The following is a 23360-nucleotide window of genomic DNA, read 5'->3' on the forward strand; positions in this document are numbered from 1 at the left end:
TTTTCTCATTTCCTCTCTCCCCACAGGAAATACAATTTAGGGGTGGATTATAAGTAATTGGAGTAATAAAAATCTTAGAAAAGTGTGTTTCCTTTCTCCAGCTCCTCCCACATCCCAAGAACATGCTTCTTTGAGTTCCACAGTGAAAACAGGCAGAGGCTAAATCTGTGAGATTCCAGTGGGCTGTGAACGGAATTCATTGTTGTCTTGCCTTCTTGACTTCCATTGTTTGACTGGGATTCGTGCATACAACTGGACTTCTGTAATGATGATAACAGGAGAAAGGAGCCAGGATTTTCTAGGATACTAAGTAATCCATGGTGAACATCTATTGTCGACTAAGAAGAGCTAATCTTTGAGCAGCTGACAGCAGTGTTTTACTCCACCACGAAGGGCCTCTTTGACTTTGTCGTTGCGGAGGGTGAAGATGAACGGGTTCAAAAAGGGGGTTACCACGGAAACCAGCAGTGATGCTACCCTGTTGTACTCTGCTGCCTGTGTCTGATTGGGTTTTACATAGAGGAAAAAGCAGCTGCCATAGCCAATGATAACAAAAGTGAAGTGGGAGGCACAGGTGGAGAAGGCTTTGCTCCGGCCAGAGGCTGAGGGGATCTTGAGGATGGTGGAGATGATGTAGGTGTAGGAGATGATCGTGGGGATCAAAGAGCCAATGATAATGAAAACAGCCATTAAGAAAAGAATAAGCTCAGTGAAAAGAGTGTCATCACAGGATAGTTTGAGAAGTTGTCCTCGGTCACAGTAAAAATGGTCTATCAGATTTGATTGACAGAAAGTAAACTGAAACGTGGCATAGACTGGCCAGATTTCAGAAAGGAATCCAAACACCCAAGACACTATCACTATCCAGACACAGGTGCGGCTGCTCATAACAATGTTGTACCTCAGAGGGTTACAGACAGCCACGTAACGGTCCACAGCCATTGCTCCCAACAATGTGAACTCTGTGGTCCCCAGCGCAAGGTACAGAAATAGTTGGGCAGCACATCCAGCCAGAGATACTATCTGCATCCCAGGGAGCAGCAGTCCCCAAAGCATCACGGGGACAATTATGGTTGTGATCAGAATCTCCAGGACAGAGAGGTGGCCAAGAAAAAAATACATGGGGGAATGGAGATGTTTATCAACACAGACAATCACAATGATAACTGTGTTTCCCACTAATGTCACCAAGTAAAAGAAAAAATAGATAGCAAAAAGAACATGGTGTAGTCCTTGGGAACCAGGGAAACCCAGAAGGCAGAACTCACTGGCACTAGAGTGATTGTCCATCACTTAGATCTTGCTTCTGCTTCTTGTGAAACCTGGAAATCAAAAGAGACGTGGTGATGTATGCATGTATGAAGATATCACTTTGAATCTCACACACTATGGTGTAGAATTACAATGCACCAATAAAAATATTTTTAAAAAAGAGAGGTAGCATTGTTCTACTTGTTCCCACACAATAGAGAAAGAAGAAGGATCCAGATGAGGGTCTATTTCCCACCCAATGGTCAGGTGACATGTCCCTGCTATAAATACTAACTGTATCACCTCCAGTCTGTACGTGAGACGCCCATTTTACTGTAAATGGGTGAAGATGCCTTTTTCTCTATTGATGTGGGGAATCTTCTTAATCCTTTTCTCCACTGGACATGTCTTCTCCCAGGGAGCAGAAAATATGATTTTTTAATTAAATGGGCCAATTTTACAGCTGCATTATTCAGGTTCCTCTGTTTCTGGAATCACACTGCTCCCTCTTAGGCTAACTGAGCAGAAGACATAAAGGCTTTCCAGATGGTGTTCAAAGGGCGGAACATTGCACTCCAGCCCTTGACAGTGATGGGAGTGCAGAAATCCACTGTGGGTGTCTAGAAACAGACTCCTTACCCTGCCAAGATTTAAAAACTTTCATATTACAGAGCAGCAGGGCCTCCATAGGAGATCTCTGGGGTATGGGGTGATTTCCTAAAGTTGATTCATTCTTCTCTAACTTTGTTTTCCTTCAAAAGTCCTCAGAAGAAGGGAAAACAGTACTTGGCCCTGACAAGAAATAGACTCTAGGCCATCAGATGCTAAAATGTCAGTATCTCTACCCCTTGCCTCATTTATTCCTCAGTACTCAAATATCACCACTTTTTCTGATGACCCTACCCCAAAAAGAAAAGCACTTTCAGTATTAGATTTCAGGTTTCTTCATAGCACACATTTCTTGATATCATATGCATAATTGTTTATTTTTTCTTTCATTTACTACTGAACAAACACAGCCATGAAAAAACAAAAATCTCTGCCCTGTCAAATTGCTATTCAAGGAGGTGAGGGCTGAATCACACCCCAAAAAGAAAATAAAATGAATAAACTAGTATATTAATCATGCCATGAAGAAAAATAAAACAAGAAAGGCTGAAAGTTTGACTTCATTTATTTATTTTTCGTCTATGATATTAGAATATAAATTCTATAGCTGGGAATGGTGGTACACATCTGTAATTCTAGTACTTGGGCTTGGGAGGCTGAGACAAGAGTATAACAGGTTTGAGGACAGCCTCAGTAATATAGCTAAACTTTTAGAAACCTAACTAGATCTTGTTTCAAAACAAAAATAATGAAAGGGCTGGGGGTCTGGCTTGGAGGTAGAATGCCACTGGGTTCAGTCCCCAGTACCACAGATAAACAAATATACACAAAAAACCCCCAAAGAATATAAATTCCATGAGATCAAGGATACTTTCTTCAAAACCGTACTTTAAGCCTGACATATAAAACAAAACTTACACACACACACACACACACACACACACACACACACACACACGTGTATAAAATATATACATAAATATAAATATATAAATACACACATTTGTGTGTGCATAAAATATTCTTGAATGAAATAAGTAGTGCTGAAAATTTTTTTCAGATGCTGAGTGCATGGATGTGTGATCTGTGGTTGAATGGTGATGGTTCCAGTCAGGATGCTGACTACTGCTGGGCAGCTGTGCCATATCCTACAAGAGGCCAGTTGCAGAGAGGAAAATGCTCTCTGCTCTACAGAAGGGATTCGAGGCTGAGACCATCCCCTAGCCTGCTCCAAATCCCATTGTCCTGGTTCTGGTAGCAGCCAGACCACAATTTCTTGTCTTCGCAGGGCAGAGCCCTAGACAAAACGCTCACCTGGGAGGCTCCGTCTCTCCCAGTCCGCTCTGGCTGAGCCAGAGCTACCATCTGGCCGGTACTGTCGCGGGACTCCTATCGCCACTGGTGGTAAAGAAGGAGACTGTCCTCATGAGGAGCTTAGGAAGAAGTCCAGTAATAACAGTGTCACACAGAGTTGAGGCTCTACTTCTTTTCTCTCCTTCCCTCCTTCCCAAGGGGACCCAGCCACTGAGGGACCTCCTCGTAATTAACACAGGTCCAGGGACTCCCTAAGCAATCAGCCTGGGAAGAGCAGAAACAACATTTAGTTATTTCCATTTCTGATCAATTAGATTTTAGAACTTTTAAAAGTTTCCACTGAAAGGGAAAACCTGAAATCTCACCAATGGGGATTTCTTAATACAAAGACTGCCTCCCACTGAGCCTAGGTTTCTGGAAGATGTTTCTGACTGTCAGCAGTTCACCTTCTCTCTCCTCTTTATCCCAGGCTCCTTCTAGGATTCTCAAAGACCAAATCAGTTCCTCCTTCCAATAGGAGATAGCACCACTGGCCTCTGCAGCATCCATCTGTATCCCCCAAAGCCTGCATAGTGGACTCAACTTTACCAGAATTCCTTTCAAAGGCTGATGAGTCCTCCACTCATTTTACAGAAGCTGCTCTTTTTAGTACTGTGGTCCTTAGAGGATGCTATAGAAAGTTCCATCTCTAGATTTAACTCCACTCTGTGGGATGTCTCAGGGTTTTACTCTTCCAAGCCTGTGTACACCTGTGTTCATTCAAACAAGGTCCTCTCAGTCACTTTTTTCTCTGGTGGGCCCCGATTACCAGCTGGGCCACTTCAAAGCAGCCAGGGCAGATGGAGGCTTCTGCAGGCAGCTATATTCACAACCTGGAAGAAATGACAAAATGTAAATTGAAAATCTGCTTGATGCTGGAGAAGACTGAAAAAAAGTGAGAGTTATAAAACATTTATCTGGGTTTTGGTCTTCTTTTAAGTATGCTTGTTAAATCTGAGAATGTCAATTGGTGCCTAAGGGTGTAAATTGGGAATAATCTTCCTTCCCAATTCGTCAAATTGCACAAATTCAACCAGTTTGCTGTATAATTTTAGAGAAAGTTTCTAAGCATGGATCTGATTATTCTTTTTAAAAGCGTGCTATGGAAATCTGTTTTGCAACCTTTAATCTCTCTTTAACAACATATAAAATATAGCTTTCCAAATGAAGTGCATTGCCCTATTTCTTTGTACAGATGTCTTATTCTTTTTTAATACTTTTAGTGGTGCACTGTAATTATACATCAGGATGAGGTTCAAGGTCATACACGCAAAGATGCACACAGGTCTTGGTGTGTTTCCCTTTGGGTCCACCTGACCACCCACCCCTCCCATTCATGATGGGGAGATTGGTAGTGATACCTTTATACAAGGGCATAGCACAATCTTCTTTCATCAGTTCTTCCTTCTCTCTTCTGTTGTGGTCAGATATAGAATGACCCCTGAAAAGTTCAGGGTTGATATAGTTAAGTCATGAGGGTTGTAGCCTCATCAGTAGATAAATCCATTGCATTTATCTGGGTGGCGACCTAGGCTTGTGTGCGTGTGTAGGGGGGTGACTAGAGAAAGCGGGTCCCTGGAAGTGTGGGCTTTGGGGTTGTGCCTGTGTCTTTGTATCCACTTGCTTGCTTACTCTCTCTGGCTTCTAGCCTCCACGGCATGAGAGCAGAGCTTTGTTCTCTCCCTCTCTCTGCTTTTTGCTGCCATGCTCTGAGATTCAGACCCTGTACTCACATGGACTGAACCCAGAAACTCCCCCCACAAAACTGTGAGCAATTGTGTGGTCAGTTGTTTTGACTATAGCCATGAGTGTTGACCAAGACTTCCTCCCTACCTCCCACTCTTATCCTTCCACTGTTCTACTGGTAACTTCTCTGATTGGTTTTTGTTGTTTCCATTTTTATTATGAAATATTATGTTATAGATATTCTTAGACATTTATAAATATACACACAATTGTATTTCTGGAAAAAAATCCTTGCAGTTGGAATTTCTAGGTCAAGATGTAGATGTATTAAAGGTACTGCTTTTAATTGGTATCAAATTATACTTCAAAGATTCTAGATTGATTCACATGCTTTCTAAAACTGTATTATAGGAGAGCTCTTGTTTCCTGACCGAGTATGAACTAGAGGTATAATTAAAGTTTTATTTTAATTTTAAATCATGAAGAACAAAATAAGGTACTTCAAAAAAGTTAACTGAAAAACCTGACAAAATTAAAAATCTCCTGAAAGATAAAAATTATTTAAACTTATTAAAAATAAATAGAACAATGCCGGGTGTGGTGGCACACGCTTGTAATCCCCACGCTTGGGAAGTTGAGACAGGAGGTTGCTGCAGGTCCGAAGCCAGCCTCAGCTGGCTTAAGAGACCCTGTTTCCAAATAAAATATAAAATAGGTCTCGGAGTCTAACCCGGAGGTAGAAGGCCCCTGGGTTCCATTCCCAGTACCACCAAAAATAAATAAATAAATAAATAAATAAATAAATAAATAAATAAAACAACTGAATAGTAATGAATATGTCAAATAAATTGAATTTGTAGTTAGAAACCTTCCTACACACACTATAGACCATCATCCAGATAGTTTTACTAGTATATCCCATCAACTATTTAAGAAATAAATAATGCCTATTTTATAAAATCTTCTAGAAAATTGAGAAGAGGATTCTTTCCACTTAATTTTATAAGGCCAGAATTATCTTGACAACAAAGCCATCGCAAGACCATAAATCTACAAATCAATATTCATATGAACATAGATGCAAAATTCATTAACACAATATTACAAAATTAATTCTACAAATATATAAGGAGGATAGCAGGTCATAGGAAACTGGTGATTTAATACTCGAAATGTTAGGTTGATTCAACAGCAGGAGATTAAATATGTAATTCATTGTGTTAACAGAATAAAAAAAACTATTGATTTGTTCATTTTTGGAACAAATCAATATTTATTGATTTACAACTGAACAAACTAAGAACAAAAGAGTTTTCACTCAAACTGATAAATATAATCTATTGTAAAACCTGGCACTAACAACAACGTTACTGATGTAAGTCAGTGTTGTTCCTACACGATCAACAACAAGGCAAGGATGTCTACTTTTATCATTTCTTTTTAACTTTATGCTAGAAGTTGTCGCCAATTCATTAGGCAAGAGAGTGAAATAAAAAGCTTACAGTTAAAAAGTAAATAAAATTTTGAATTTAAAGAGGACACACAGCCAGCTGTGATAGTGCATGCTTGAAATCCCAGTACTTGGGGGGCTGAGACAGGAAGATCATAGATGAGCCTCAACAACTTAGTGAAATCCTGTTTCAAAATAAAAAATAAAATAGGTCTAGGGGTATGGTTCTGAGATAGAATACAACTGAGTTCAATCTCCAGTACCCCCTACATAGGTGATACAGTTCTATATGTTGAAAATCCTAAAACGTTCACTAGAACTAATAAGTGGGATTACTAATGTCACAAGATAAAAGATCAATGCATGAAAATCTAGGGCATTGCCATATACTAGTAATAAACATTGAAAGTATTGGGAATTTAAAAATACATCTTGCCATAATATTCAAAATAACTGAAAAAAACTGAAGAATATATGTAAGACCTCTACACTTAAAATATATAAAAAATTAAGAGACAATGCAAACCTAACTAGGTGGTCATGAACCAGAAGACTCAATTTTATTAGAGTATAAATTCTCTTCAAATTAGTCTATTGCTATAATGCAGTGTCAATGCAAATCCTAAAAAAAGTTTTTGATACTATGGAAAAGCTGTCTGTAAAACCTAATAAGCACATCTGAAGGAACCAGAAAAGCCCAAACAGCCTTGAAACAGAAGAAGTTAGAGGTTGGGATGGCTCACGATTCCTAATTACAAGACTGTTATAAAGGCCCCAGGAATGAAGACGTTGCGCGTTTGGCATAATGTTATGTCGCTCAAAGAGCAAATAGACAAGGAAGAGGATTCAGACTCAGACTGAATTGATTTTAAGCACAATAACTGCTGGTGGAGACGAGGAGCAATTGCAAGTCTCATGCATCACTGATGGGAATGTACAATGGTACGGCAATTAAACAAAAACTACCCAGAGCTACTCCGAATGTCACTCATATGAGAATGAAAAGATTTCAAGGTAGGCGCCGGGCGCACGATTGTAATCCCCGCGCTTGGGAGGCGAAGACAGGAGGATCGTGCAGGTTCGAAGCTAGCCGCATTGGCTTAAGAGACCCTGTTTCCAATTTTTTTTTTCTTTTTTTTTTCTTTTTTTGGTGGTACTGGGGTGGAACCCAGAGGCTTTCTACCTCCAGGCTATACTCCCAGACCCATTTTTATATTTTACTTAGAAACAGGGTCTCACTAAGTTGCTGAGAGCCTCACTAAGTAGCTGAGGCTGGCTTCGAACCTGCGCGATCCTCCTGTCTCGGCCTCCCAAGCGCGGGGATTACAAGCGTGCCCCACCACGCCCGGCCTGACCCTGTTTCCAAATTTTAAAAAAGTATATAAAAAATATTTCAAGGTAATATAACATCATGAATAAAAGTTTAAAACCAGAGTCAGGAAGTGTACATGCATGCTGTCCTGGGTATCCATCCCTCCTCTTTCATGCTGTGCTGCCCAGAAACACTGACATTCTCTTGGGCTTTAGCTCACACTGTTTCTTCTCTTATAATGCTCATTCCGTCTTCCTCGAAGCTTTGACTAGTCAACAACAGGTATCAAGTGCTCCCCTACCCTCTGCGGACATGTCCAGGTGACGGTCCACGTGATCCTGCAGGTACTCTTAGCAGATGCTGCTGTGATGCTCCAGGCCCAGGTCAGCACAGAGGTACCCATTTCCCCAGTCCACAGATGAGAATGTCCCCCACAGTCAAAGAGAAAGGCCTCCCCTATGATTATAGTTCTTTCTTAAAGGCAGCCTGCACTCAAAGCCCTGTTAATGCAGAGCATAAATGATCGTGTCCACGCACCTCCCTTGAGCCATTTCAGGAATTGTTCCAACTGTGCAGTTTTCTTCTTAAAATGACTTGCTATCTATAATTGTGCTCTGTGCGTATGTATATAGACATCTTTATGCAATGTGCGGTAATATCAGTCTTCAGCCAATATTCTCCACCACAGAAGAGACTACGTTCCCTTTACTCACTACTATAACAATGCGTTTCAACACATTGTCAAAAAGCAACTGTTATTCAAAAACTCTTTTTTTTCTTTCTCTTTTTCTTTTATTTGTTGGTGGTACTAGAGATTGAACTCTGTGGTTCTCTACCAATGAGATGCATCCCCAGTTCTTTTTAATTTTTATTTTGAGACAGTCTTGCTAAATTGCCTTATGAGACTCCTGCCACAGCCCCCTAAACATTGTGATTCCATAGGTGTGCCCCACTACACTCAGATTAAGTTTTCTTTCATTTTAATTTTGAAAGTTTGAGTTCTTTTCCTTTTTAAACAGCATTGATATTCTTTTTAGTGCACTTACCAGTTCACAAAATAATTATATGTATAAATGAATTAAAACTTTACTTCATATGTTTTTATTTTTATATTTTGTTCTTATCATGCATAAATATTTCATTCTTATGTAGTTACATTTAACAGTCTTTTAGTCTCCTGAATCTGTGTTTTCTTTAGAAAAGCCTACATCATACTCCAAATTAATTAAAAAGAAAAAATTCTCATTTTTTCCTTTTACATAAAATCTGTTTGGACCATCTGGAATTTTTTTAAGTACAGCGTATAGAGCCAGGGTTATGGTTGGTACAGATATTCTTGTCAATGAAATACATATTTCTAAGATAAATTGAAGGAGGGAGGGAAGGAGGAAGAAAAGGAGGAAAAGAAACTGTTAGATATGCACCCTGCCCAGAATATTACCACTGAAGCTGTGTGTGTGTGTGTGTGTGTGTGTGTGTGTGTGTGTGTGTGTATGTGTGTGTTTATGGTGCTGGGGATTGGATTCAAAGGTATTCTAACTCCGATCTACATTTCCAGCCCTATTTTATCTTTTATTTTGAAGCAAGATCTCACTAAGTTACTTAGGCTTTCAAACCTGTGAGCCTCTTATATTAGCTTCCCAAGTACTGAAATTGCAGGTGTGCACCACCATGCCCAGCTAAAAACAATGGCTTTTTTTTCCTCTAATTTTTGAAAGATAAACAGATGACTCTAAAAAATAAACACTCATTATCAGAAAATAATGTGTTACACAAACAAAATTTATCACACATTTTAATTGAAGCTTTGAAATGCATGCGAAATCAAGGCTGTACTGTGTGATTGTTAAACATATGTGACAAGTGGGTTAAATAAAGCCTATGATTAGATTTTGATTTCGACATCTAAGCAAACTATGTCTGGGGTCAGTCGCAAGGCAAAACCTTGGCAAAGCAAAATCTTTTTGAGGATTTCTGATGTGCAAGTATACTGAAGAAATTAGCCTTTTGGTCCAGCGATGCCTGCTGTATTGGGTGACCTAGGGCTCCCAAAGAGACCCTATGTCTGCCTCTCTCATACATGGGTAAGGAATGGAAGAAGACATTGTGGTACCAGAATAAGAGGACACAGAGATGTGACTCTCGGGATGGGGCAAGTGGCCCTGGCACTGGGGTACAAGTGACTTTACAAATAAACTGTGTTGAACTTTGGGATGGGCCTTTGAGGAAGTCTTACCATTTCCCTCTGTATAGCCCAGGGTGGCAGTAGCCATGACTGATGTGGGGCTGGAGAGAGAAACCACAGGGAAACCTCAGGACTTTCCCTGCCTGTGCTGTGCCCCAGGGATGAGTGTTCCTGGTGCCGTTTAACGACTCTTCCTCTCAGCCTTTCACTCTGCTGATTTTTAGAATCAAGCTGGGCTTGATGGGAAATGTGAGAGTCCAGCCTGGTACTCTGTGGAAATGACAAGGGAAAGATATGAACCCTCTGGGCTTGAGTAATGTTGATTGATTTCATACTCACACTAGCAATGCGTCTACTTTCTCAGATGGACCCAGAGCCAGGTTTTTGGAGTTTATCCTGGGTTAATCCTAAAACTTACTTAGTATATGTTCAATAAATGTTCATCAAATGTATGTATCTCATAAAAATGTATCCAAAAATTGGTCGTGGTGCCATAAACCTGTAATCCCGCTACTTGGGAGGCTGTGACAGTAGGATCACAGGTTGGTAGACAGCCTTATCAACTTAGTGAAGCTCTCAACAATGTAGTGAGGGCTTGTTTCAAAATTTAAAAAATAATAATAAAATATAAGAATGGTTGAGGATGTAGCTCAGAGGTAGAATGCCCCTGGGTTCAATCCCAGGACCAAAACACAAACAAACAAAAAAGTCTTCATTAAGTTAAGTGAGATCAGCCAAGCACAGAAGGAGAAGGTACATATGTTTCCTCTAATATGCCCAAACTAGGAAACACAAAGGATACCAGTGTGACTCCAGATAATGGAGGAAAAATACCAGCAAAGTTTGAATGGAAAGATAGGAGAGGAGGAAGGCTGACCTTGATTAATGAGGGTCTACATCTGAACATGTGTAAAATTATGAATAAGACATGGTTATCCTGGACAACCATTGGTGGGAGGGGGGAAGGGAAAATGGGGGCGGGGGGGAGAGGGCACCAAATATAGTTTAAATGTATACTATTTATGTTCAATAAAAATTGTTAAAAGAAAAAAAGTCCTCAGTATTATAGGAATAATAATGTCTTTATCATAAGGCTATGTTCACAATTAATGAGAAATGATAGATAAAGCACTAGCAAAAGTGCCCCCCTGAACATTTTTTTCAACAAGAAGTAAGATTTCTTTAAAAGTTCCTCATCTATTAAATTTTTCTTGATAAGATACTGCAAGAAATATCTAACCCATTCTTATTTTTCTTTCTACACATCATCTACTTCCTAGCTCAAAGCATTAAAAAATGTTTGTATCTTTCATTAATATTCTAATTTGTCACAATAAAGAACTGGTGGAGCAAATCCTATGAGTCATAAATATAATGAACTCCAATACTAACCATAATGAATGTCAGTGTTCCCTAGAATCTACTGGAACAGCTTTAATTTTTCAATAATAACAGTTATTAAATTCAACGACCACATGGAAGAGTCTGAATTTGAATCAGATTTGATCCCAAAGACTCATTTTTTTGTGTTATTTTGCCCCACCAACTTAAACACAAATATTACTTTCATATCATTCAGCTGACTGCTATTTAATACCCTTTATATAAAAATTATTTTACTAATTGTGCAGGAAGAATACTAGAGACATAGGAGAAAGAAAATTAACTTGTACTATATATTTCTTCTAGAATTAACCAGTAGGGAAGAATTCTTATATTCACTTCTCAGAGAATAATGTAGACTCTCACAGAGCTCACATAACACCCAGTGTTTCTAGGCCACTGTGTGTTGGGGGTTGAGACTGAAGTTCTGATTTTACCAATTTCACCTTCAGTGCTTTTCTTCTACCACCACCAAGAATAGTAATGCAGTGGCATTTCAAATATTCTATAGCTTCACGATTAACTTAATAATGTGGGACTACCATGTTTTGCTTCATGGAGCTCAGGAGTGGCCAAGTGACTTGCCTGGGCAAGTGAGCTGTGGGTGGAAGCAATGTGAGTCACTTCTGTGCAGAAATCTTAAATGCCAGCATGTGATTTACTATTCTCTCTTTCTCTGTCTTTGCGGTCAGAGAAGAATGTGTTAAAAGGGAGTTTCTATTGATCTGGCCCCCTAAGGGGTAATCATGAGCAGAGTTTGCTTCCTGGGCAATGATAGACACATAACATGAGTGAGAAGTATTCTTCAGATGTAATAAAACCATTGTCATTTTAAGACACTACAGTTTGGGGATATCAATAGACAACTAGAAAACTGCCTCTTCTCCCTTAACCTAGTGTTGTTTCAACTGCCCATTCTCAAGGCTCAGTCTTTTAAGAATTTCTTAACCCTCCCCAGATTTGTTAGTATGGTGGAGTGTAGAGGGTAAACTCCCACTCTGAGCTCTCCTAGGAGTGAAACTCTATATATGTGCTTAAAGAAAGTTGGAGATTGGAGACAGAAAAAATAGAGCTATGAGGAGTCAGAGCAGTAATAGGGAGCACTGGGAGCCAGACGATAGGATGAAAATAGCATTCCTGTACCATATAAGGAAAATAATTAAACACCCAAAGTTGGTCATCCAATCCTTCCCTGTCTCTTACCTCTACCAGTAAAGAGGAGGTGAGTGAATTAGTGCCCTGAAATTTGATTACAGGTACTTCTGACTCAACAACTAAACATGTTCATCCTCTCCATCCATCCCTTCTCAACCATATTGCCCTTTGCTCCTCCAAGTTGGGTTTTCAGCAGAATATAAAGAAAAACAGAAATGCTTTACAATAACAAGGGGACCAAAATTCAGTGTTGCACATCCAATTAAAAGAAGGCACTGGAGACTTACCAGCATCTAACTGAATAGTCTGGCACAGTGTAATGAGATTTAGTCTGATGATGCAAGTCAATATATCAAGAGATCCCAGGAAATAGTCTTGCAGAATCTTAACAAAAGTACCACAGTTTTTATTGCAGCCCCTGGTCTCTCTTTCTGCCCTAGAAAGGCACATTCAGAGATGGCCATGGTGTAATCTGACTTCCTGTGGGAACAGAAGCATTTCCTTCCTCATGTTCCTTCTCTACTTTAAGCACTGTGTTTCTTTACAGTTTCAAAAATAACACAAAAATTTTATTGCAGAATAACTGGAACAAAAAGTAGCAGAGATGATCAGTAACTAATGAGCAAATGTGTTTTATTTGTGTGTTTAGGTTTTGCCCACTTCCCATGTTTGGAGTGTGGTCGTTACACAGTATTTGATTGTAGAAATAGATGTTTTAGTTTAGATATTTGCACTAGTACTTTGCAGATGACTTTAGAATACATGATGAGGATTATTCCACCTGAAACTGATTTAGGTCCAAGCTAACTGACAGCATTACTTCTCAATATCTCAAAGGACATTTTTACTCTGTTGTTTCAGAGAGAATGAAGATGTTATGAAAAAGGGTCACCCTAAAAATCAACAGGGAAACTCTCTTGTGGTTTTCAGCTGACTCTGGGTTTCCTGAAGAACAAGCAACTGCTATTTCTGATGGCAACACAGATGAAGAGGGAGGCACAGTGGAGACGGCACTGGGAACAAGGTTCATACAGGAGTCAATCAAGGAATAAAAGAAGGACAACAATGAACATGTCTACTAAGAAAATGATAAGCTATGTGGAAATGTGGAGAGGTGACTGAGGACAAAGTCCACAGGCATCTGAAGACTTCATTAATTCAGATAGCCACCAGGAGGATGACTGCATTCCTCATTAATAGAATGACAATTAGTCAAGTGAAGAAAGAAGTTAACCAAAGGGATGCAGGGTGGTTCTTTAGAGCCAGGGAAGCCCAGAAGATGGAAATAAGTGAAACTAGAATATTTTCTATGGCTCTTTCAGTCCTAATTCTTTCTCCTTGAGAAGAATTAAGAATTAACATTGTTCCATATACCTCTGTTTTCAAAGAAAATGGGGACAGATTCAGAGCTTTGCTTCTGGGTTATGGAGGATATTCCATGTTATGATTATTTAACAGAATTGTTGCTGCATATTTCTTAATGAACCAATACAAATCAATATAGAAATGAGAAGATCTGGCTAAAGAGGAGGTTCATCAGACACCAAAGCTGCACCATGATCATTATGCTAGGCCTCCCAAAGATGTTCACACTGAACTCACTAGAATTTGTGGATATGTTGTCTTCCATGGCAGAAGGGATGCTACAGATGTAATAGTTAAGTTTCTTGAGATGGCGGATTATGCTCGTGATCCAGGTGAGCTGAATCTAACTCAAGGGCTCTATAAAAGTGAAGAAACTTTCTGTCTCAGTCAACATTCTCACCGCTATGTTCCAAACACCTGTCTGGCAACACTTGGAGGAAGAATGGTTGTGTTTGCTTAAAGCACTAGAGAGTTTCAGAAATCAGTCTATCTTGGGGCCAGATTCCTTGATGCCAGCTGCACTTCTTCAAGGCATCCTCGTAGAGAGCAAAGAGAGCATGGGGAGGGTGTGGGGGACATGTGAGTCCCCGAGGCCATACCCCCAAAGAACTACCTGCAGCCATACCCTGCCTTTAGAGCATGAGGTCTGGGGAGCGTTTTGTTCTCAAACTATAATACTCTCCTTCCAGGTTCAGTAAGAGGGAGATGTGATGTCAGAAGAATGGCCAGAAAGATGCAGCTTTGTAATTTTTAATAAAAAGGAAAAGAACCATGAGCCAAGGAATGTGAGCTTTTTTTTTCTATGTTATCTCCCATTTCCATTCTTATTTTCTTTCTTGAGATTGAACCCAGGGGTGTTCTACCTCTGAGCTAGATCCCCAGCCCTTTTTAAATTTTTTTGTTTTGAAACAGGGTTTCACAAAGTTGCTGAGGCTGTCCTCAAACCTGTGATCATCCTGCTTCAGCATCCCTAGTACTGGGATTACAGGTGCGTGTAGCTCTCTCATTTCTATTCTTAATCACCTAAATTCTTTTGAAATCTCTGATTCAGCTCGAAAAACTCAGTTCCAAGCTCAGGTTTTTAGAGAAAGATTAGCTGTTTAACTCCTGGCTACCATTCTCCACCATGGTTGTTCTTCAACTTGGAGCACATTTGCACTATCATCATTGCAGAGCTTTTGCTTGATATTTTTTGCACCATCATTTCTATCCATAGGTGTGGATGGAGTTGACTTGGGTGTCATGGAGGTTTAAATGTGTTTGAGATAAAGGGTTGTGATTCAGAGTTCTCTGGGGTACTTGATGAATGAAGTGGGTCTTACTCTATTCCCTTTATTATTTTGTCCCCAAGGTATGCTTCTTTTCATGGGTATCAGACAAAGTCTTCAGTCTGGCCAGTCCAGTTCAGTCTGGACCAGCCCAGTCCCCTGTATACCAGTTGTGCCTCTAAGAGGTAGAGATCTCCTCTGAAGCTTACTACTGTGACTTCAAATTTCTTCATTTGACACATGAGAGAATTTATACAATGGAGTACTGTGGTTTAGGACCTTTCTCTCCTGTATTCTCAGACCCCCAAATCCTGGATCTGGGAAGGAGAAAAAATTTATGAAACTCTCAATCTGGCCCACTGTAATTTTATTCAAGCTGGGGAAATTTCTTTGTGCTTTTTTTAAGACCTCATTTTCCTTCTGTAGTTGTAGAGAGAAGACAACAGCCAGGAGTCAGACACCAGCATCAACTTAAGAATGGGCCTCATAGGTATGTTTAAGCCTTTATTCCTGTCTTCATTCAGATCTTCTTCTCAAACACTGCTTCCTCTGAACAGATGTTTCCTCTGAACAGAAGACCTTTCATTATTCTAAGGAGTTACACGAGTGCCTTACAAGTCCCATGATGCTCATTGTCTTTCCCTGATTCCCACAGAGAATGCTCTGCTGGAGCTCAGCTCTATCCATCATTAGAAAAGTAAGGACTTGGTGGAAAATAGAGGAAACCAGGAACACTCATCGCTAGAACAGAAGAAACAAAGAGCACTCTCCTGCTAGTCTCCTGAAGGACTCATTTCATTTCCCATCTCCAAGCCACATATCACTGTGACCTCCCGGAGCTTTGTAGTGAGACAGAGTAAATCTTAAATTAGAACATCGACATCAGGATGGATGATGCTTTAGTTTGTGGACTCACTTGACCAGCAGTGTCTTCCCTCCCTTCCCAGCACTGCATGAAATCCCATCCTCCCTGCCAGCTGCCAGACACCAACCAAGCACAATGGATGGAATATCTCATGTCACCTGTGTCACCAAGTGGACTCAACAGTCAGAAGTCCCCAGGCATGGATATCCAAATGAGAGCAGTACAAGGAGAAGACACTGTGTTTAGAGGCTTAGGTGGGTGGCTTGCCTTTGTATATCTAGGTTCTCACATAGCACAGACACAGGGATTGGATTCACATTTAGTCAGCTGGGTTTGGTGGTGCATGCCTGTAATCTAATATTTGAAATAGGAAGATAGCAAGTTGAAGTCTAAACTCAGCAACTGAGCAAGGTTCTCAGCAACTGAACAAGACCCTGCTTCAAAAACAAAAAAACAAAATGGGATGGAGAGTATAGTTCAGAGGTACAATGTCCCTAGTTTTCATCCCCAGTACCATTAAAAATGTAGTTGATGCTGGGTGTAGACTTTAAACTTACTTTTAAGATTGGTTAGTGACTTGGTTTCAAGGGTCCTTTAAATTGGAATACCATTGCCAGGTGGCCAGGACACAGCCTCAGATGAAACTTTTAGGGAATCAAGGAAAGGACCAGTTACCCGTGCACAGCTTTGCGCCTTCCATTTTCCATAGATTGTATTGTAATACTTAGGTACTTTTGTGTTTAAAACTATTTACAGGCCAGGCGTGGTGGCGCACCCTTGTAATCCCTGTGCTTGGGAGGTGGAGACAGGAGGATCCCACAGGTTTGTAGTCAGCTTCGCTGGCTTAAGAGACCCTGTTTAAAAAAAAACGGTCTGGGAGTGTAGCCCGGAGGGAGAAGGGCTTCCAGGAACCCCAATACCACCAAAAAAAAAAAAACTATTTTAAAAAAAACTATTTAAAAAACTATTTAAAAAAAACTATTTACAGTGTCCTTTTAGTGAACTAGCATTATAAAGAACAGTATAAAAAGTATAAAACAGTATAAATAGAGACAATAACACACACACACACACACACACACACACACACACACACACACTAAAGAAATATAGAGAAATGGTGAACCAAGAAAACTTGTTTTATTAGCAGCCATAGAAGAATAACAATAAAAGGACGGCAGTTATTTGTTGAGTTCTTAGTACAGTATGTGCGGATAACTATACTGAATTGTTTACCTGTTTGATTTTTATAATAGCCCCAGAGGCAAAATCCTATTACTATCTTCATTTTATAGCTTAGTAAATTGAGGAACTGACTCAGAGGAGAGCAGATTTGTGCTACACCAGAAGCAACTGTTGGAGCTAGAATCCTAGCATAGGCAGTCTAATCCCACGGCTCCTTCTCTACTCTACTGTGAGGGGTGGGAAGCATAAGGCAAACGCAGCAGCAAAGGGCACTGGTGGGCCTGCCCCCACAGGGTCTGGCAGGTGCTGGCAGAGCAGCCATCTGGATACCCAGGCATATCTCCCTGACCCTCTTGTGTCCCTTCTGCTCTCCATCTTTGTAAACACATACCAGAGCACAATTCTAAAAGAGGCTGATTTATTGACTCAAAACACTGACTTGCTACTAATCTTAAGGTAAGTGAGGCTTCTCAGAGAGACAGTCCAGAATAGTTTGCAGGGGCCATTTAAAGGGGTCCTTGGTTTGCAGAATCTGTGGCCTGGCACAGACCCCTGGCACCAACCTGTGCTCTGGGGATGCTGGCTAAGGAACACATCCTTTCTCTTCTCTTCCATGTTTTCTTTCCTCTTTATCCTTCTGTTTCTCCTTCTCCCATATTTAGTTTTCCTTGATTCACTTCTTTTTTTTTATCTCTGTTTCCTGCGTAACTGTCAATGCCCATCTCTCTGTTGTCTTTTCTTGACTTGCTCTTCTTTTCTCTCTTTTGATCAATGACCTGCCACATCTCTTACCTTTCTGTTCCTTGTTTCTGTATTATTATCATAATTCTACTTTATTCTCTCTCTTTATCCTTTTCTCTCTGCCCCCCTTCTTGTTGCTAACTAACTCCTTGCTTTTCTCTCCCTGTTCCCTGTCTGTCCCTCTCTATCCCTGGGTCATGGACAATTGTTCTCTGCCTGTTTTTTTCCCCTCTGTGTATATTTCTACTTCTCCACCTCTGTTCCATTTCCCTTACATGCAGGAATCCAGCCCTTGGATCATGGCCAATCTGAGTCATACCTCTGAATTCATCCTTTTGGGCTTCTCATCCTTGGGTGAGCTGCAGGTTCTTCTGTACGGGCCCTTCCTCATGCTGTATCTCTTGGCCTTCATGGGAAATATCCTCATTATTGTCATGGTTATAACGGACACTCACCTACACACTCCCATGTACTTCTTCCTGGGAAACTTTTCCCTGCTGGAGATCTTGGTGACCATGACTGCAGTGCCCAGGATGCTCTCAGACCTGCTGGTCTCCCACAAAGTCATCTCCTTCACTGGCTGCATGGTCCAGTTCTACTTCTACTTTTCCCTGGGTTCTACCACCTTCCTCATCCTGTCAGACATGGCCCTTGACCGCTTCATGGCCATCTGCCACCCACTGCGCTATGGAACTTTGATGAGCTGGGCTGTGTGTGTCCGGCTGGCTGGAGCTTCCTGGGCAACTCCTTTCCTGGCCATGATACCCACTGTCCTCTCCCGAGCTCATCTGGACTATTGCCGCGGTAATGTCATTAACCACTTCTTCTGTGACAATACACCTCTCCTGCAGCTGTCCTGCTCTGACACCCACCTGCTGGAATTCTGGGACTTCGTGATGGCCCTGGCCTTTGTCTTCAGCTCCTTCCTGGTGACCCTCATCTCTTATGGCTACATTGTGAGCACTGTGCTGCGGATCCCCTCTGGCAGTGGTCGCCAGAAGGCTTTCTCTACATGTGGGTCTCACCTCACACTGGTCTTCATTGGTTACAGTAGCACCCTCTTCCTGTACATCAGGCCTGGCAAAGCACACTCTGTAGAAGTCAATAAGGTTGTAGCCTTGGTAACAGCTGTCCTCACCCCCTTCCTCAATCCCTTTATCTTTACACTGCGCAATGAGACAGTGAAGGCAGTCCTTCGGGGGCAGATGCAGAAGTTGAAAGATCTTCATAAAGCAATATTATGAGATCCAGAGTCCTGGCCGGGCTCATACAAATGATTCAGAAAGGAGGCCGAGTGCCTGCATGGATGGGAAAACCATCATTCAGTGTTCTTGTTTGTTTTGTTTTGTTTTGTTTTCCCCTCTGTGCTCTGAGTTATAACTCCATTGAGTTCTCAGCGATACTTCATCTGGACTGAAGCTGCCATAGATCACCATGGAAGTGCTTTCCATCTTCCTGTAGAAACTATAAGAACTCTGATGGTAGCCCAGAACCTGGGATCTAAGGCTGGAACCTTCAGTGCAAAAGAAATACATGGAATTGAATTCAAGGAAAAGCATCCAAGAATCAAGAAGGGCTTTCTGATCAACAGATATCACCTAGCCTCATTGTGTGTGTGTGTGTGTGTGTGTGTGTGTGTGTGTGTGTGTGTGTACATGCATATGCATTCATGTATGGATTTTAGAGTGTGTTTATCTACCATAGTATGTCCCCACTGATAAGTGTATATACCTTGAGTGAGTGTTTGGACTACATTAAGGGGACAAGTAAAATTTACCAAAACAAAGTGGTTGTTTTACTATTTATTTGTGCATTTCACCAAAATTGAGTTCACTCCATGTGCTAGGCATATAACAGGTGCAAGATTAAAAGGTAGAGCCAGGTGTAGTGGTGCACATTTGTAATCCCAGTACTTGGGAGGCTGAGACAGGAGGATCATGCAGGTTCAAAGCCAGCCTCAGCTACTTAGTGAGGCTCTCAAGCGCAACTTAGTGAAACTTTATTTCCAAATAAAAATATAAAATAAGTCTGGGAGTATAACCCAGAGGTAGAAGGCCCCTGGGTTCCATCTCCAGTAACACACACACACACACACACACACACACACACACACACACACAAGATTAAAAGTAAAGAAGGATCTGGGTGTGGTGGCACACACCTATAATTTTAGTACTTGGGAAACTGAGACAAGAGGATGGAGGATTCGTGGCCAGCCTCAGCAACTTAGCAACAGCCTCAGCAATTTAATAAGACCCTGTTTCAAAACAAAAATTAAATAGGACTGAGGGTGTAGCTCAGAAATTAAACACCTCTGGGTGCAATATCCAATGTCTCACACACACACACACACACACACACACACACACACACACACACACACACGATATACATAGTCCTCATCCCCAGAAAACTCTTAGCCTAGGGAAAGAAAATAATGGAAAGCAATTTCCAGTGGAAACAAGGAGCATTTTCTCAGTGGCCTACGACAGTTTCAGCAGAGTAAGTGCAGTGATGGCTTCATTGGAGTTTTTATGAGAGCATGTGATGTTCAGGGAGAACCAAGACCAGACTGGGGCTGAGGGACATCTTCCTGATAATATGCCACAAGTAACACATTGAATGTAATTAAGGTGGACATTGAGAGGACACCAGGCATCGGCACCCTTGCATCTGAGGAAAAAAAAAAACAGAGAAATGAACTTAAATTAAAACAAGCTAAATATCCATCAGTAAAATAATAAATCTTTCAGGAATTATGTAGGTTCCAGGTAGTAAATATTGTAAGAGTTTTGGAAAGATAAACTCTCCCAAATGATTAGAAACATTCATCTGCCTGCAGGCAGGAGATTATAGTACATCTTTTATTCATTCATTACATATGTATATAAATATATACATACACACATATGCACATACACGTGTGTGTGTATAAAATTTCTAAAAACACATTATGGCCCATATTCCCTTAGGATTGATGCATCAACCCCACTGCCCTTCCTTCAGAGTATAGTTTGAAATTGTAAAAATCTTTTGCTTACTCTGACCAGAATAATAGTGTAATTTTAGTTTTATCTTATCCAGGGTTTTTTACAGCCCTAATTTAAACTACTCTTCCACACTGTTTCTATGAACACACTTTAATGTACCTAACTACATTCTGCCACTTATGGTCTATAAACAACAAGCAGAAGAATATTCCTAGCCCTGCTTTCATGAAAACAATACAGACTACTAGTGTATCATAAATGTCAAACTTAAAAAAAATGTATGTGGAAATAAACGAGCTGAGTCACTGTGGGGTGATCTGGTGGATTCAGAGTCCTGCTTTGGACACATGGCTCAGTGAGACCCAATGGCTCTCTCTCCTCCCTGCACCACCCTGGGTGGGCTCTTTTCCTCTCTTACTAACATGCTGTTTCTTCAAGCCAGTGGTCTCTTTAGGTGTCTAGTTTCCATTTCTCATCCAAAATATTGCTTCATCTTTAACTGCATATCAGAACAATGACTTTGGTGTTCGGTATTACTATTGAACCAGTTGACTTTTTTTGGGGGTCTGCTCACTACTTTAGCAAATATTTGTAGAATAAATTAAAGGATAATAAGTTAAGAATAATTTTACCTATAATACCTTATTTTTTCATGCTTCTCTGCACTTTACAAACCACTTTTATGAATATTTTTTCATTCAGTTTTACCCTTATGGTAATCTTATGATCACCCATCATAAAAAAAAATCACTCTGCTTAGCACTGTTAAAAAAAAAAAGAAATGTGAATTCTAACTTCAAGAGGTTCCCAATACACTGAGAGGCATAAAAGCACCACTAATTACAATACAGTTTAAATAAAGAGCTTTTCTACTTTTTACAAAGTGGTGTGTGAGCCCATGCAGAGGTGCTGATTCTAGGGCCACACGCAAGTGGTGTTTCTGACCCTCTTTAATTGATTAGGCAACCATGGTTGAGAGAAAAATAAGTTAATCAAAATGATGGATGAACTGATGGTAGAATCTGATTCTCCTACTCCACTCCTTTTCCACCTCCCACCCTTGGAATCTCTTCTTCTATCTGGATCAAAAGTCCAATTAATTAACAGTTGGAAATCTCCAGGATCCAAAGCTGCTATGTCGTCTCATCTAAGGCCTTCTTTAGTATGCATCTACCAAATCCCCATCTAATGCCTAGTCTTGTAATGGCAAAAATTCTAGTAGCCCTTACTAACAGTAAGTGCATGGGAATGCCTACTGGTTGAAGGCAGCCTCGGATTCAGTCACTTTCTTTTCTTTTTTTTTTTTTAATTTTTTTTTTATTGGTGCATTGTATTCCTACAACTTATTGGGGTAAAAAACTTGTGTGTACAAACATGTACTCATCGCTGATTTAACCCCTACCCAAATCCCACCCCATTCCCTCCCTGTCCCTTCCTTCCTTGCTTGGCTTAGTGATTGACTTCGATATGTTTAAGTACATTGTGAGCTTTAGAGATTTTCCTCTTCCCCCTCCTTTCTCCTCCTTTAGGTTGTCTTGTTTGCTCCTCTTTTCTCCCTAACTCTCACATATTAGGGAAAGCATCTGATTTCTTATTTTTTGTGCCTGACTAATCTCACTTAGCATAATGTCCTCCAGTTCCATCCATTTCCCTGAGAATGATGTAATTGAGTTTTTCTTGATGGCTGAGTAAAATTCCATTGTGTATATATCCCACAGTTTTGTAATCCATTCATCTGTTGATGGACCTCTTGCTATGGTGAATTGTGCAGCTATGAACATAGATACACATGCATTAGTTTGGTAGTTTGGTTTCTTTTCTTTTGGGTAGATCCCCAACAGTGGTATTGCTGGATCAAATGGTAGATTTGTTCCCATTCTTCTGAGGATTCTCCATACTGTTTTCCAAAGTGGTTGCACTAATTTGCAATCCCACCAAAAATGTCTTAGAGTTCCCACTTCTCCACATCCTCGCCAGCATCTGTTGTTGTTTGTGTTTTGAATGATGGCCATTCTAGTTGGAGTTAGGTGAAATCTCAGGGTAGTTTTGATTTGCATCTCTCTGATTGCCAGTGATGTTGAGCATTTTTTCATGCATTTATTGGCCATTTGAATTTCTTCTTTTGTGAAGTGTCTATTTAGTTCATTTGCCCATTTTGTTATTGGATGCTTTGTTTTCTTAGTGTTGAGTTTCTTGAGTTCTCTGTATATTCTAGATATTAGTCCTCTATCAGTGGTGTAGGTGGTAAAAATCTTCTCCCATTCTGTTGGCTCTCGATTGAGATTCTTGATAGTTTCCTTTGCTGAACAGAAGCTCTTCAGTTTCATGCAATCCCATGTATTGATTCACCTTTTGTTGTGCCTTTGGGGTCTTGTTGAGGAAATGTTTGTCTGTGCCTATGTGTTGTAGTGTTGGACCTATGCCCTCTTCAAGGAGCTTCAAAGTCTCTGGTTTAATTTCCAAGTCTTTGATCCATCGTGAGTTGACTTTTGTACAGGGTGAAAAAGTGGGATTAACATCCAATTTTCTGCATATAGTTAACCAGATTTGCCAACACCATTT

The 23360-nt window shown here is 40.5% G+C and overlaps 1 protein-coding gene across 1 annotated transcript in view; it reads right to left on the bottom strand.

The window, feature by feature from the left end:
• Positions 1 to 348: 348 nt before the first annotated feature.
• OR9A2 (olfactory receptor family 9 subfamily A member 2) overlaps positions 349 to 23360 on the bottom strand; it is a gene marked incomplete at both ends in the record, with an annotated part of 35993 nt that continues 12981 nt past the window's right edge. Inside the window, 4 exons of the mRNA XM_080701264.1 lie at positions 349 to 1292; positions 3175 to 3277; positions 18128 to 18214; positions 18453 to 19001. Of these exons, the coding sequence (XP_080557390.1) occupies positions 349 to 1292; positions 3175 to 3277; positions 18128 to 18214; positions 18453 to 19001 (1683 nt within the window). The remainder of the gene's footprint in view (positions 1293 to 3174; positions 3278 to 18127; positions 18215 to 18452; positions 19002 to 23360) is intronic.

Source organism: Muscardinus avellanarius (genome assembly GCF_963383645.1).
Source record: "Muscardinus avellanarius genome assembly, chromosome: 9".
In the NCBI taxonomy this organism is placed as follows: Eukaryota; Metazoa; Chordata; class Mammalia; order Rodentia; family Gliridae; genus Muscardinus; species Muscardinus avellanarius.